This window comes from Lemur catta, chromosome X, assembly GCF_020740605.2.
Source record: "Lemur catta isolate mLemCat1 chromosome X, mLemCat1.pri, whole genome shotgun sequence".
NCBI lineage: Eukaryota > Metazoa > Chordata > Mammalia > Primates > Lemuridae > Lemur > Lemur catta.
In genome coordinates this window covers 49,712,236-49,729,088 of record NC_059155.1, presented here as the reverse complement: position 1 = coordinate 49,729,088, position 16,853 = coordinate 49,712,236, and the positions used below count along the sequence as shown (strand labels likewise).

At 39.9% G+C, this 16,853-nt stretch overlaps 1 protein-coding gene across 1 annotated transcript; it reads right to left on the bottom strand.

Moving 5' to 3' along the window:
• Positions 1 to 12,636: 12,636 nt before the first annotated feature.
• On the bottom strand, positions 12,637 to 13,029 carry LOC123627957 (cytochrome c oxidase subunit 6C-like). The gene has a single exon (XM_045537516.1). The coding sequence runs from the start codon at positions 13,023 to 13,025 to the stop codon at positions 12,762 to 12,764; it is 264 nt and encodes an 87-aa protein (XP_045393472.1). The 5' UTR covers positions 13,026 to 13,029; the 3' UTR covers positions 12,637 to 12,761.
• Positions 13,030 to 16,853: the final 3,824 nt, after the last annotated feature.

Sequence of the window (16,853 nt, the reverse complement as noted above, 5' to 3'; positions counted from 1 at the left end):
TGTGCATTCCTAGAGGTATATACTCTTAAAATAATCAAAAAGAAATCTTAAACTGTTGTTTATAATTATATTGTTAGTATTAGGTATAAATGCCTACATGAAAAAAGAAGAAAGATCTCAAATCAGTAACCGAATCTTCAACCTTAAGACACTGGAAAAGAACAGCAAACTAAACTTTATGCAAGCAGATGGAAGCAAATAATAAATATTAGAGTGGAAATTAACGAAATAGAATGCATAGAAATACAATGAAAAAATAGAGAAAAACAAAAAAAGTTCTTTAAAAGTCAACAAAATTGACAAACTTCTAGCTAGATTGACCAAGAAAATAAAAGGAGAGAAGACTCAAATTACTAAAATCAGGAATGAAAGAAGGTACATTATTTCTCACCTTACAGAAATAAAAAGGATCAGCTGGGCATGGTGGCTCAAGCCTATAATCCCAGCCCTTTGGGAGGCCGAGGTAGGAGTATCACCTGAGGCCAGGAGTTTGAGACAAGCCTGGGCAACATAGTGAGACCCTGTCTCTACAAAAAATAAAAAAATTAGCCAGGCATGGTGGCACATGCCTGTAGTCCTAGTTACTAGGGAGGCTAAGGCGGGAGAATCCCTTGAGCCCAGGAGTTTGAGGTTATACTGAGCTATGATCGGGCCACTGTACTCCAGCCTGGGTGACAGAATGAGACCATATCTCTTTTAAAAAAAGAAATAAAGAAAAAGAAAATCACAGGCCCAGATGGCTTCACTGGTGAATTTATTTTCATATTTAAAAAAAAGAATTTTTAAAGAAGAATTAATACCAATCCTTCACAAACACTTTTTTTTTTATTTCAGCTTATTATGGGGGTACAAAAGTTCAGGTTATATATATTGCCCATGTCTCGCCCATCCCCCTGAGTCAGAGCTTCAAGCGTGGCCATTCCCCAGACAGTGTGCATCGCACTCATCATGTAGTTATACCCACATCCCCTCCCCTCACCCTCCATCCCCCCGAGACAGAACATTCAAGCGTGTCCAAACACTTTAAAAAACTAGAATAGGCCGGGCGCGGTGGCTCACGCCTGTAATCCTAGCACTCTGGGAGGCTGAGGCAGGAGGATTGCTCGAGGTCAGGAGTTCGAGACCAGCCTGAGCAAGAGCGAGACCCCCATCTCTACTAAAAATAGAAAGAAATCATCTGGACAGATAAAAATATATATAGAAAAAAATTAGCTGGGCATGGTGGCGCATGTCTGTAGTGCCAGCTATCGGGAGACTAAGGCAGAAGGATCGCTTGAACCCAGGAGTTTGAGGCTGCTGTGAGCTAGGCTGATGCCACAGCACTCACTCTAGCCTGGGCAACACAATAAGACTCTGTCTCAAAAATAAATAAATAAATAAAATAAAAAACTAGAATAGAAAGAATCACTTCACAACTCATTCTATGAGGACAATATTACCATGACATCAGTACCAGACAAAGAAATTAAAGTAAAAGAAAATTACAGACCAGTACTACTGATAAATATAGACACAATGATCTTCAGCAACATACTAGCAAATAAGATTCAGCAATATATAAAAAGGATTATATCCCATGACCAAGTGTGACTTATTTAAGGAACACAAGTTTGGTTAATATCTAAAAATCAATGTAATACATATAATCAATAAAATGAAGGACAAAAACATATTCACCTTAATAGATGCAGAATACACATTTAACAAAATCCAACATGATTTCATGATAAACACACTCAAAAACATAGGAATAGAAGGGAACTTAACCTGAAGAAGAGCATTTATGAAAATCTCACAACTAACATATTACTTAAAAGTAAAAGACTGAATGCTTTCCCCCTACTATCAGGAACAAGACAAGGTAACCTTCTATTCAATATTGTAAGTCTAGCAAGGACAGCTGGGCAAGAAAAAGAAATAAAAGTCATCTAGAAATGAAAGGAAGATGTAAAACTATCTCTATTTGCTAAAGATGTGATTTTCTATATAAAAAAATCTTTAAGAATCTCCAAAAAATATTAGAACTAAAAAAAAAGTTTAGCAAGTTTGTAGGAGACAAACTCAGTATACAAAAATTAATTGTATTTCTATATGCGTACAATCTAAAAATTAAATTAGAAAATAATCCCTGGGAGGCTGAGGTGGGAGGATCGCTTGAGCCTAGGAGTTTGAGGTTGCAGTGATTGATGATGCCACTGCACTCTAGCTGGCGTGAAAGAGGGAGACTCGGTCTCAAAAAAAAAAAAAAAAACAGAAAAGAATATAGATGACGTGAACTACACTCTAGCAACCAACTTGACCTAACTGATAATTATAGAACATGCCACTCAACAAGAGTAGAAAAGATGTTCTTTTTAAGTGTACATGTATCTTTCACCCAACATAGACTATATTCTAAATCATAAAACCAACCTGAACAAATTTAAAAGAATATAAATAACACAAAATATGTTCTCAAACCATAAGGGAATTAAATAACAAATTGGTAACAATGATATCTTGAAAAATTCCCAAATATTTGAAAATTAAACGACACTTCTCAAAAACCCATGAATCAAAGAACAAGTCTCAAAGGAAATTTAAAAATATTTTGAACTAAATAAAAATAAAACATATCAAAATTTGCAAGATGCAGCTGTAACAGTGCTTAGAAAGAAAATTATGGCATTAAATTCTTATATTAGAAAAGAAGAAAGATTTTAAATTGGTAAATTGAGCCTCCAAATTAAGAAATTAGAGGGAAAAAAGGGCAGAAGAGAATTAAACCTGAAGTAAGCAGAAGGAAGAATGAAATTAAGAACAGTAAAAGACAGAAAAAAATCAATGAAACCAAATCTTTGAAAATATTAATTCAATTGATAAACTTGAAGCCAGTCTGACCAAGCCAAAACAACAAAAAACAAAAACAAAAAACAAAGACAGAAGGCGAAAGTTACCATCATCAAAAATTATGGAAATTTCTACTGATTGCACAGAAATTAAAATGATAATAAGGGATTGAGTGGAAAAAATACACTCAAAGTGTTTTTTCAATCTCTACCTGAACAACAATCAACACAGAAGAGTTCTGTAACTAAATTTGTGGGGATTTCTCCCCATCAAGAAGTAAGCAAACAGGCCAGGCGCGGTGGCTCATGCCTGTAATCCTAGCACTCTGGGAGGCCGAGGGGGGAGGATTGCTCGAGGTCAGGAGTTCGAGACCAGTCTGAGCAAGAGCAAGACCCCGTCTCTACTAAAAATAGAAAGAAATTATATGAACAGCTAAAATATATATATATATTAGCTAATTTATATATATATATATATATATATATATATATATATATATATATAAACAATTGTCAACTAAAGAATCCCTAAAATCCACCTATATTTTGTAAGTTCCCACTTCAAGATGTTATGCCTTTTCGGCCGATTTCAATGTATACCTTCCATGTATTGATTTATGACTTTACCTGTAATTCTTGTCCCCATGAATGTATAAAACCAAACTGTAATCTGGCCTCCTCTGGTGCTAATTTATATATGCATATATATATATATATATATATATATATATATATATATATATAAATTAGCCGGGCATGGTGGTGCATGCCTGTAGTCCCAGCTACTTGGGAGGCTGAGGCAGAAGGACTGCTTGAGCCCAGGAGTTTGAGACTGCTGTGAGCTAGGCTGAGGCCACAGCACTCTAGCCCGGGCAACAGAGTGAGACTGTCTCAAAAAAAAAAAAAAAAAAAAAAGTAAGCAAACAATTCTGCATCTGACACCAGCTGAGTATTCTCCAATTCAATTCTGAAACTACCTGGAGATGTTATTGAATCCTATGGGATCTAATACTGAGTCTCCAAGACAGCACTCCCATCCCTTCCAATGCGGATGGCAAACCCTAGATTGTTTTACCTGTGCTTCTGACGAATCAGCTATAAATTGGAGTACCCACAATCCACCCCCCCCACTTGGGTTTGGTTAATTTGCTATTTAATAGAATGGCTCACAGAACTCAGGGCAACACATTTATTGGTTTATTATGTTGATGAAAAAATCCAAACTCTAAAATAATTTAAGCGGTTTATTCTGAACTGAATGTGTGTGACTGTGGCCCAGGGTCGAAGTTCTCAAGAGGTCTTGAGAAAATGCACCAGAGGAGGCCAGATTACAGTTCGGTTTTATACATTCATGGGGACAAGAATTACAGGTAAAGTCATAAATCAATACATGGAAGGTATACATTAAAATCGGCTGAAAAGGCAAGACATCTTGAAGTGGGAACTTACAAAATATAGGTGGATTTTAGGGATTCTTTAGTTGACAATTGTTTGGAAGATTTAAGCTTTGTCTAAAGACCTGGAGTCAGTGGAAAGGAATGTTTGAGTTAAAATAGGGGTCTGTTAAGGTGCTTGAGTTATGATAAGGGGGTTTTCAATCTCTCATGTGATACTACACCAGAACATGCTGGGAAGTGAACCACATTCTATCAGGTTAATAAAACATTCTTAGAGAGATTTTATCATTTGTAGGCATGACTCACCAGGCCTCTTAGAAAGGAATTTGGGGAAAAAAAAATGTCAGAGTTCAGTCCTCAATTATAAAGAACATCACAGGTGGCGTGCACCTGTAGTCCTGGCTATTCGAGAGGCTGGGCAGGAAGATCACTTGAACACAGGAGTCTGAGGTTGCAGTGAGCTATTATGATACCACTGCACTCTAGCCCCAGCAACAGACCGAGACCTTGTCTCAAAAAAAAAAAAAAAAAAAAAGAATATTACAAAGGATATAGACGAAGAGATACATAGGGTGAGATATAGGGGAAGGAGTATGTAACTTCCCATGCCCTACCTGGCCATACCACCCTCCAGCAACCTCCCTGAGTTCAGCTATCAAGAAGCTCTCCCAACTCTGTCCTTTTTTGGGTTTTTATGGAGGCTTCATTACATAGGCATGATTGTTAAACCACTGGCCATTGGTGATCAACTTAATTTTCAGCCCCTCTCCCCTCCCTGGAGGTCAGGGGTAGGGTGGTGCTGACAGTCCCAACCCTCTGATAGTGCCTTGGTCTTTCAGTGACCAGTCCCATCCTGAAGCTACATAGGGGCTGACAGCTATCAGTTGACTCACTAGCATACAAAAAGATATCACTTTGGAGATTCTAAGGATTGTAGGAATTGTATGCCAGGAAACAAGGTGGAAGACCAAATATATATTTTGCAATGTCACAGGGATTACTACAAACAATTCTATGCCTATAATTAAACAAGTTAGGTCAAATGGAGCTCAATTCCTTAGAAGACACTGACATTACAAGAAAACTACAGACCACAATCCTTTCCAAACATATGCATAAAAATCCTCAACAATATATTAGCAAATCAAATCTAATAATATATGACAAGGATAATATATGATGACCAACCTGGGTTCATTCTAGGATAGCAAGGCCGGTTCAACATTTGAAAACAACTAACATCACACTTAATTAGATTAAGAACACGGCAAGGGTATCCTCTATTACCACTTGTATTCAGGGTCATATTGAAAGTTCTATCAAGTGCAAAAAGATAAAAAGGAAATAAGAGGCATTGTAACAGAGTAGTTATCCTCCTCCCATACATATGGGGATATTGACGGGGGTGGAATATGTAACAGAAGAAATGGCTTGAACAAAATGACAAAAATGTTTTATGTCTCTCTAAAACATCCCCCACTCCTTTTGGAGAACTAGGACCTGCATCCCTGCCTCAGGCCAAATGGTCAGGAGACGCAGGGGAGTATCCTTGGTTCTTTGTGCCACAGAAGAAGGGATTAATCCGGGTGGAGGTCACGAGATTGTTTTAGCCAAAGATGGGACTGTGGGATTAATCAGAATTTTTAAAAGCTCTGTACTTCTGCTCAGAAGCAGGATGCTGGTACTTTGAGACAAGAGTCTGCCAGCTTCCTCATTTGCCGGCAAATCAATAAACTCCTCTTTCCTTCTCCTTAAACCACTTGTCCTCGTTCTTCTGATGTGGCCTCGGTAACAGAATCTAGATTGGGAAAGAAAAAACAAAATTGTCCCTATTCACAGACAACATGATTGTTCATGCAGAAAATCTCAATGAATCTAGGAGCTTTTTTGTAAAGCTCCTAGAACTAATGAATAAATTTAGCAAGACTGCAAGATAAAAGATCAACATGTAAAAGCCAGTTATATTCCTATATACTAGCAATGAGCAGTTGGAATCTGAAATTGAAAAAAATACCATTTACAATAGCACTGAGATAAAATGAAGTACTTAGGCATAAATCTAACTATATATATTATATGTTGCTGAAAACTATAAAATACTGCTGAAAGAAATTAAAGATTTAACTAGAGAGATATACTCTATGTTCATCGTTTGTAAACCACAATACTGTTAAGATGTTAGTCCTTCTGAAGTTGATTTACAGATTAATTGCAATTCCCATCAAAATCCGAGTAGAATTTTTATCTAGGAAGGCTGTTATCATACCAAAAATCCCCATTAATTCTTTAACATCATTAACTATCTCATCAATATACAAATTATCCAGATTCTCTCAAAATCAACATTTTTTTTTTTTTTTTGAGACAGAGTCTCCCTTTGTTGCCCGGGCTAGAGTGAGTGCCGTGGCGTCAGCCTAGCTCACAGCAACCTCAAACTCCTGGGCTTAAGCGATCCTACTGCCTCAGCCTCCCGAGTAGCTGGGACTACAGGCATGTGCCACCATGCCCGGCTAAATTTTTCTATATATATTTTAGTTGGCCAGATAATTTCTTTCTATTTTTAGTAGAGATGGGGGTCTCGCTCTTGCTCAGGCTGGTCTTGAATTCATGACCTTGAGCAATCCACCCGCCTCGGCCTCCCAGAGTGCTAGGATTACAGGCATGAGCCACCATGCCCAGCCTCAAAATCAAATTTTTAACTGATTTTTTTGAACCAGGATCCAAATAAAATCCATATCTTGCAATTTATATATGTCTTAAATCCATTTTAATTATAGGTGCTCTTTCTTCCTCTCTCTCTCTCTCTCTCTCTCTATCTCTATCTTTTTGCCCTTGTAATTTACTCACAAAGTCAGAACTGAAGAGATATTGAAGTTTTTACAATAAACCATGAACAGTACTGTTTGTAAATTAGTTTCCCTCATTGTTTTTTTTTTTTTTTTAATTTTTTTTTTTTTTTGAGACAGAGTCTCACTTTGTTGCCCGGGCTAGAGTGAGTGCCGTGGCATCAGCCTAGCTCACAGCAACCTCAGACTCCTGGGCTTAAGCGATCCTACTGCCTCAGCCTCCCTAGTAGCTGGGACTACAGGCATGAGCCACCATGCCTGGCTAATTTTTTTGTATATATATTTTTAGTTGGCCAGATAATTTCTTTCTATTTTTAGTAGAGACGGGGTCTCACTCTTGCTCAGGCTGGTCTCGAACTCCTGACCTCGAGCGATCCACCCGCCTCGGCCTCCCAGAGCTAGGATTACAGGCGTGAGCCACCGTGCCCGGCCTCATTGTTTTTTTCTTTCTTGAGACAGAGTCTCGCTCTGTTGTCCAGGCTAGAGTGTAGTGGCATCATCTAGCTTACTACATCCTCAAACTCCTGGGCTCAAGCGAGCCTCCTGCCTCAGCCTCCCTAGTAGCTGGGACTACAGGCATGCATCACCATGCCTGGCTAATTTGTTTTATTTTTTGTAGAGACGAAGTCTCTCTATGTTGCCGAAGCTGGTCTTGAACTCCTGGCCTCAAGTAGTCCTCCAGCCTTGGCCTTCCAAAACATTGGGATTACAGGCATGAGCCACAGTGCCCAGTGATTATACTATTTTCTTTACTTGTATATGCTAGACATTTTCCATAATACACATTTAAAAAGGCACATACTACATTTGAGAAAAAGGACCAAATAGAAATTCTTGAACAAAACAGTACAATAACTAAAATTAAGAATTCAGTGAGGCCGGGTGCAGTGGCTCACACCTGTAATCCTAGCACTCTGGGAGGCTGAGGCGGGTGGATCACTTGAGGTCAGGAGTTCGAGACCAGCCTGAGCAAGAGCAAGACCCCATCTCTACTAAAAATAGAAAGAAATTATCTGGCGAACTAAAATATATGTAGAAAACATTAGCCGGGCAGGGTGGCGCATGCCTGTAGTCCCAGCTACTCGGGAGGGTGAGGCAGTAGAATCGCTTAAGCCCAGGAGTTTGAGGTTGCTGTGAGCTAGGCTGATGCCACGGCACTGTAGCCCGGGCAACAGAGTGAGACTCTGTCTCAAAAAAAAAAGAAAGAATTCAGTGCATCTCTTCCCCTTCTACTTCATTTTACTCTTCCATTTCCTCTTCCCTTTCCTTCTCATCTTTTCTTTGTCTATTTTCCTTTTCCTCCTCCACCCTTCCCTCCCCTTTCTTTTCCTACTTTTCCTTTTCCTTCCAGGATAAATAAATTAAAAAGGCATTAAAAATGGCAAAGAAAGGTAGGTTTCTGGACTAAGGATAAGGAGAGCTACGGTGGTTCAGAGCAGGGTGTCTGAGCCTGACCAGAATGAGGAGACTGTCCATGTGGAAGCAATTAGTGACTTGTCACATGGTTTCTGAGCCCATATGAGATGCACACATAATCCTTGGCTCTGTCCTCTAGGAAGGCTAAGAGGAGCAATACCTTCATAGCAGTGTGCACATTTTTATTTTTCCTTTGATACTTATAAAATCTTAAGCTGTCCCCCAGCTGACTGAATGGGTGCTGTCGCGCCCGCCTTGCCAGCAAGGAAGACGCGGCAACAGGAGTTCTTCTACAGTGCTTTATTGGGGATCCCTCTAGGCTTCAAGATGCGGAAGACCCTGAGCACAAGCTTTCACACAGTAATATACCCTCAGGGAAACAGGAAGTAACAGAGATAGGTCAAAGTCAATCACAAGCGGTCACCAACAGGCCGAGTCAGAAAACCTCATATGCATACTTATGTAACAGACCTACAGATGTACTACGCATGCGCCACACTTGTTTACCTCAGCCAAGCCACCGGAAATCGGCGCCATCTTGTAATGGCGTCCGCGCTCCCCACAGGGTGCCCTCTTGGCCAAGGAGATACCCTACAGCTGGGTTGCTGGTCATGAGAAGAGAGGTCAGCCATGCCTCCTCATGCCCCCTCCCTTGTTGTAGACATCCTTTGTAACTCATTAACAGGCCTAAGGCTATGCAAGACAAACCTGCAGGTCCCCAATTATGTAACAAATCACTTGAGTCAGGGTATATGGCTGGTGGCTTGTCTCTGATTAACAGGCTTCCTTATCTTAACTGAAAACATTCCAAGCCTTTAGACAAAGCTTCATTTCTTTAGCCAATTACAAATCAAAGAGTCTTTAAATCCAGCTATAACCTGTAAGACCCCACTTTGAGATGTCCCACCTTTTCATGGCCAAACCAACGTAATACCTTCCATGTATTGATTTATGACTTTACATGTAATTCCCTTCTCCCTGAAATGTATAAAACCAAACTGTAATCCAACCATAGCAAGTAAACTTGCTCAAGGATTCTTGGGCACTGCTCTGGGCCATGGTCCACAAATTTGGTTCAGAATAAACTTCTTTAAATTATTTTACAGAGTTTGGCTTCTTTTTTGCTGACAAGACAGAGTCTCACTCTGTAGCCCCAGGTAGAGTGCAGTGGCATCATCAGCTCACTGCAACCTCGAACCCCTGGGCTCAAGTGAACCTTCTGCTTCAGCCTCTCCAAGTGGCTGTGACTGTAGGCGTTTGCCACCACATTCAGCCAATTTTTCTAAATTTTCTGTTTTTGCAGAGGTGGGGGTTGTCTCACTATGTTGCTTGGGCTGGACTTCAACTCCTGGCCTCAAATGATCCTCCCACCTCAGCCTCCCAAAGTGCTAGGATTATAGGCAAAAGCCACCATGCCTGGCCAGAGTTTCCCTCATTTTGTGTTTTGTTGATTGCATCCCTGTGGTGTCATTGAACATGTTTCTCATTTTCTATATTACTTGTAAACTGGTAGCTAGAACTACAACAGGGATTGGCAAACTACAGCCTATGAGCAAAATCTGGCCTGCATTCTGTTTTTGTACTGCCCCTGAGTTAAGAATGGTTTCTATAATTTTAAAAGACTGTAAAAAAATAAAAATATATATAACAAATAGAAGAATATGCAATAGAGACCATTGGTGGTCCATATAACCTAAACAATTTATTCTTTGGCCTTTTACAGAAAATATTTGTCAATCTCTGATTTGGAAGAGTGATTCTATAATGGTTTTAAATATGTTTTTACATAGTCATTGTTCTGATGAGGTTTTCTAAATTCTCTTGAGTCAATTTTGATCATTTATATTTTTCTAAGAAATAGTTCATCTCCATGATGGTTTCAAACTTGTTTGCATAGATTTGTACATAGCACTCATGTAAATTAAAAATAAAAACAATTTTTCCATTATTATTCTTGGACTAAATTTTAATCCCACCTTTACCGTTAACAAAATTTCTGAGTAACAATGGAACAAATCACTTACTTCTTTTCATTCTCATTTTCTTATAAAATGGGAATAATAATAATTCCTGCCTCATAGAATTTTTGTGAGGATCAGATGCAATAATGTATGTGAAATTAGTTTGTAATCAAGCCATTTCACTTACATGAACTGTTCCTTTTAACCTTGAAATGTTATCCTTGAGTGGGAAGATATGATATGAGACCTAGTACACAAGTGAAAGGGTTAGCTTTAGATGGTACGGACAGTTATGAGGAGCAAAGGCAGAGAATGTGCTTACAGAAGCTAAAAGTGGGTAGTTGGGGTGGTGGGAGTCTATAGAAATTCTTTTTTGATCACTTTTATTTTCTCAGTGAAGTAGGAGGTAAAGCTGTCATCTGATATTCAGAGGAGGTGTTGATGCTTTGAGGAGAAACAAGATATATAATCTTTTAGGGGAGCGGGCAAGTAAATAGACTTAAGCAGTATGTGTGATCACCAAACAGCATTAAGAGTCTATAAAGGAGGCTGGGTGCGGTGGCTCACGCCTGTAATTCCAACAGTTTGGGAGGCTCATGTGGACAGATCCCTTGAGGCCAGGAGTTCAAGACCAGCCTGGGCAACATAGCGAGTCCCCAAATCTGTACAAAAGAAAAAAAAAATTAGCCAGGCACAGTGGTACACGCCTGTAGTCCTAGCTACTGGGGAGACTGAAGTAGGAGGCTCGCTTGAGCCCAGGAGTTTGAGGCTGCAGTGAGCTATGATCAAGCCACTGTACTCCAGCCTGGGCCATCACACTTAGCTGACAGTGCAGGCACCAAGTATATAGAGTGCGGGCTTTAACCAGGGTTGGTCTTTTGCCAAGTGAGTATGATACAGCAAAAGAGGGGTCAGGGAGTTGAGAGTGTTGCAAAGGAATGAATGTGGTGGTTGGTAGTGGAGTTTAAGCTGAATAAGGAGGGAAAATAGGACATTAAGGGGATGAGGGACAGCAAAATTTTGATATATCAATAGATTGTTAAGTCCTAACAGGATCAAAGTATAGAAGGAGTGAGGTGGTCTTATTTCTTTCCTTGAGCTTTTATCACTTGCTTTTTCTTAGACCACATCTTACGTACATGAAAGTCATGTGCTTTTCTTAGAATCCACACATAAACAGATAGGAAATAATTTGGAGGGCTAGACTGAAGAATTAACTATGTTTTCAGTTTGCATGCAAGCAGCTGAGATATTAGTGAGTCACATACTCATCTTAAGGGACTGCAATGTGTAAGGAAATCAGTGGCATCTGCCAACCTTTCTCATGCCCACTCGTACCATTCTCCTTTCCCAATCTTATTTTAGAGGAAACTTACTTTAAAATGATTGCTCTCTGCTGTATTTCATGTCAAAGTTTGCTTAAAACCAAGTATGGGAAAAGTTGCTGTTCCATACTCCTCAGGGTATCCTTTCCTTTGCACTCCTTCCTCCTTTCCTGCTCTTCCCTGGAGAAAGAGCTGTGGAGAGGGGTGGGAAGTAGGAGTATGTAATACAATGGACATGTTGCTCTCTGCCCTGCGTGTAATTTTAATGGCAATCTAATTGCATAGGTTTTGTTTGCTTTTCAAAAGTGCACTTTTCCGATGAACTTATTCAGAATAAACATTGACCAGACATTCTATTTTTTCAGCTCTTTTTGTCAGCTGAGCCAGAGAATTCTTCCACAGTGGCCCTAAGTTCCCCTTTTTCCTGGTTATAAAAATTGAGGCATTGCTGCTAAGAAGTGCTGCTAAGAAGCAAGGTAGGGGAGGACCAGAAACAGAGGCAGAAGGAATGACAGAAGGAAGTAAGGGAAGGAGCCACTCCCCTTGGCTAGCTAGATATCTAATACCAACGTTCACCACTCAGTTTATCCAAGTTCCGTTGTCTCCCTCAGCTTCCTTTAGTCCCTCGGCCTGACTTTGCTGACAGAATAGCTTTATATCATCTTCCAACTGCCTGAGCCCAAGGGTTCCCAGCTCAATACCCTGTTCGTGGGCCTTGCTCTTTCCAACCCATCACTGAAGTGTGGGTTGATTTTCTCTTCCTTGAAAACAAAAACATTCTAACAGATGTGGGACACTTAACTTTGTTTTCTATATAATTATGTGTTGTGAATTTATACAGCAAATATATTTCTTTTTTTTTGTATTTGTTAATTTTTTATTTATCAAGAGAAACTATTCCTCAGCCCACATATTGATAGCTCAGGGACACAGGTCAGTGACAAACTTCTAGGTAAATCAACCCAAAGAAATTCTTTATATTCCAAAATCACTTTGCACTCTGAAAGATACCAGCCTTCCTCATTTCCTCAAAATCTTTCATAGAATCATACTTTCTGTAGAAATCTGCATATGCCTTCTTTCTTGGTTCAGCCACAGCAAACTTATACAAAGCTGCAACCCCAAGGGATACAAGAAATGCTCCAGCAATATGAAACCGCAGGCACCTGGCCAGGAGGCCACGCATCTGAGGTTTCCTCAAAGCACTGGAAGCCATGGTAGTTACTGTCCTTGGGTATGCCAACCTCAACATGTCCTTCCTGCAAATATGTTTCTATTGAAAATATTAATAGCCAATTCAGTCCTCACAACTCTTTAAGGTAGGTATTATTATTATCTCCATTTATAGATGATGAAACTGAGGCACAGAGAGGTTTAGTAACTTGGCAAAAGTTATATTTATTTACTAATGATGGAGCTGAGTTTCAAACCCAGATATTCTGGCTCCAGAGTTTGTGTGCTTATTTGCCACACCAGGCTGCTCCTCCTTTTGTGAATATAAATATAAATATAAAAAGTAAAGAAAAAAATGAAAGAAAAAATTGCTCCCTTGACACTTCTACTGCCATTGCTCTTTTTCAGATGACTATCACCTTGTGTTTAGACTCGACATCAAACACAGTTCATGCCCTGCTTCACATTCCCTCAGCCCACCATTCTGTAAGCAGGTCAAACCCAACAGAACTTGCCTACTCTGTACTTGATCTCACTTTCCATCATAGGGCTTCTTCTTGCCTGTGGGGACCTGTTTTGCCTTTCTAAAGCTTGCACAAGTCTGGAGGTGCAAGGGAGTTAACATATCATATAGTGACCCCTGACTAATGGGATAGGGGAGCTGTAGAGAAGTCTCCCTCTTCTGTCCCTCCAGTGGACAATTCTGAATTGTATTCTACATGGCTCCTTAGTGGGATTGGCCCTCAGATGCCTAGCCGGAAAACATACTCTTCTAATGACTTTCCCTCCTTTGCTGTGAAGGGCAGAAGGGGGAGCAGGAGTGACTCCATGACAGGCTGAATCTCCTGACACAGGCCTAAGTTTCGGTTTCCCCAAGATGGGTGGGCCTAAGTCACGAGTTCTTGGGATGGGTCCTCTTCCCGCCCAATGACTCTGCAAAACAGCTGGAAAAGTATTGGGACGTGGAGCACCTTGGAGCCAACCAATCAGGAGACAACTCAATCAAGCCACCTTTGAAGGAGCAAATGAACTAAGGGGGGAGGGGGAATGGTGTGCACAGCGTATGTAACCTACTGAAAAGCATAAAAGCTTAGCTTTTACCCCAGGGCGGGGTCCTAGTTCGTAAAGAGACCACTGCGTTGGTGCTCTGGGACTTGGACCCTGGCTCGAGCCAGCCAATAAACTCCTTTGCCTTTTGCAGCCTTGGACTCTGCCATTCTGTTCCTGGGGCCGAACGGAGAACTGGTTCTAACAGCTGCTGCACTCTCCCAAGTTCCCCACTCCTGTTGCATAGGATTGCTTCCCAACGTCAACACCCACATGAAAGTCCTTGCCTCATGCTCTGCTTTCTGGAGGAAATGCAGGAATAGTCAGACTACTACTACAATATGATATATTCAACTTTACTTTTAGCACCTTACTACTTTCTCATACATTTTCTCAGTTAAGCCTCCAAAACTTCCATTGAAATAAATTAGTATTGCTATATCCCCATTTTAAATGAAGAAATTGTTTTATTAAAAAAATAATATATGTGAAGATTGTTTTTTTAAAAATTACACAGAACATGGAAAGGTCAATTTTAGCACATGGGCTCCTTTGTCCTCATCTTTGTCTTCTCTTGGTTGCAAGACAGTTGTTGCACTGTTGTACATCCAGACATCATGTCTGTATTCAAGACAAGAAGACTGAGAGGAGTAAGCCATGTAAGCTGAGTCTGTCTCCTCTATTCAATAAAGTAAAAGCTTCCCCCAAAGCCTCCCTCATACTGTAACAGAGAGAATGACCTGAAAAAACAGCAAAAATATTTTCTGTCTCTTTAAAATTTCCCCCACTCTTTTTGGGATCTGTGGCCTAGCCTGCATCCTTGGGGCAGGGAGAATGTCTTTTGTTCTTTGTGTTACAGGAAATAGCTCAGCTATCCCAGTAGGGTGCCAGCCTCCTAGGTGGGCCCAGGTGGGTGGAGGTCACAGACTTTGTCTTCAGCAGAGATGGGATGATTAGAATCATTAACACAGTAGACTAGAACTGAGGGCCCTCCCTTTAAAAGCTCTGTATTTCTGCTTACGTTCAGGGAATTTTGGATTTTGAGACAGGAAGTCTACAATTTTCCCCCTTTGCCGGCAGAGTAACAAACTCTTTCCTTCTCAAACCATTTGTTCTCTTTCTTCTGATGTGACCTCGAGGACAAGTGTTAAGCTTTCAGTAACAATAACTTCTATTTTGTTCTCATTAGCCAAAACGCAATCAAATGGTCATTCCTGTTGGCAAAGAAAGCTGGGAAATTGGAGAACAGGATTGCCATGATTGACTTGAATCAATCATGATTCCCTGCCTAGGCCTAGACATGTTGCCACATAGAACAAAAGTGGAGGTCTGCTAAGAGTAAGGGGGAAATGGATATTAGTCAGGAAATTCAATTCTTATGTGTACATTAATCCTTATATTTACTTAAATCATGTTTTTATAAGCTGCTTTTTTTCATTTAATATATCATACGCATCTGTGTTAGTCAGAATACTTAACACTGGGTAGTTTATAAAGAAAGGAGGTTTATCTGGCTTACAATTCTGTCAGCTGGAAAATTCAAGATTGGGCCTCTGCATCTGAAGAGGGCCTCAGGCTGCTTCAACTCACTGCAGAAAGCTGAAGGGGAACAATGTGTGCAAAAAGATCACACGGCAAAAGAGGAAGCAAGGGTGGGGAAGTGCCAGGCTCTTTTTAACAACCAACTCTTTTGTGGGAATTATTTAATAATTGAGTAAGAATTCATTCACCCTTGAGAGACAACACAAATTGATCCATGAGGGATCTGCCCCTGTGACCCAAAAACCTCCCACCAGGCCCCACGTCCCAGTATTGGCACACTGGGGATCAAATTTCAACATGAGGTTTCCAGGGGATAAACATCCAAACCATAGCAACATCTTTATATGTCAATACACCATGATATATCTTATCCTTTTAAAAGAATGCATGCTGAAGTGTTTAGGAGTGAAGTGTACTAACGTCTGTAACTTACTTTGAAAAGTGGAAAACACGAGCTAGGTGATGGATCAATAGATTGATGGATAGATAGATGGATAAAGATGTGGTAAAGCAGAAACAGCGAAATGTCAGTGGAGGAACTTAGGGAGTGTGTGCATGGATGTTCACTGTACTATTCTTTCATCTTTTACCCTATTATTCTTTCAACTTTTCTATGTATTTGAATATTTTCAGAGTAAAATGTTGGGGAAAGTATTCATGAAATTGAATAACCATACATATAAATATATATGTATGAAAAATAAATTGGAAAATGACCCCTTTTGCTATAAAATTAGAATTAGGAGACATGTTAATTAAGTTTTTGAATGTAATTTTATGGATTAAGAAGAAAGCAAATGTCAACTGCTCTACTGAAAATGTCTATAGTTTGAAAGAGAGTTAACTAATGTGGGTATACACAATTATAAATGTTGCTGGATATTTTTTTTTTTTGAGACAGAGTCTCACTCTGTTGCCCAGGCTAGAGTACCATGGTGTCAGCCTAGCTCACAGCAACCTCAAACTCCTGGGCTCAAGCGATCCTCCTGCCTCAGCCTCCAGAGTAGCTGGGACTACAGGCATGCGCCACCATGGGCCCAATCTTGAATTTTCCAGCTGACAGAATTGTAAGCCAGATAAACCTCCTTTCTTTATAAACTACCCAGTGTTAAGTATTCTGACTAACACAGATGCGTATGATATATTAAATGAAAAAAAAAGCAGCTTATAAAAACATGATTTAAGTAAATATAAGGATTAATGTACACATAAGAATTGAATTTCCCGACTAATATATATATTTTTGTATATATTTTTAGTTGTCCAGCTAATTTCTTTCTATTTTTTAGTAGAGACGGGGTCTCACTCTTGCTCAGGC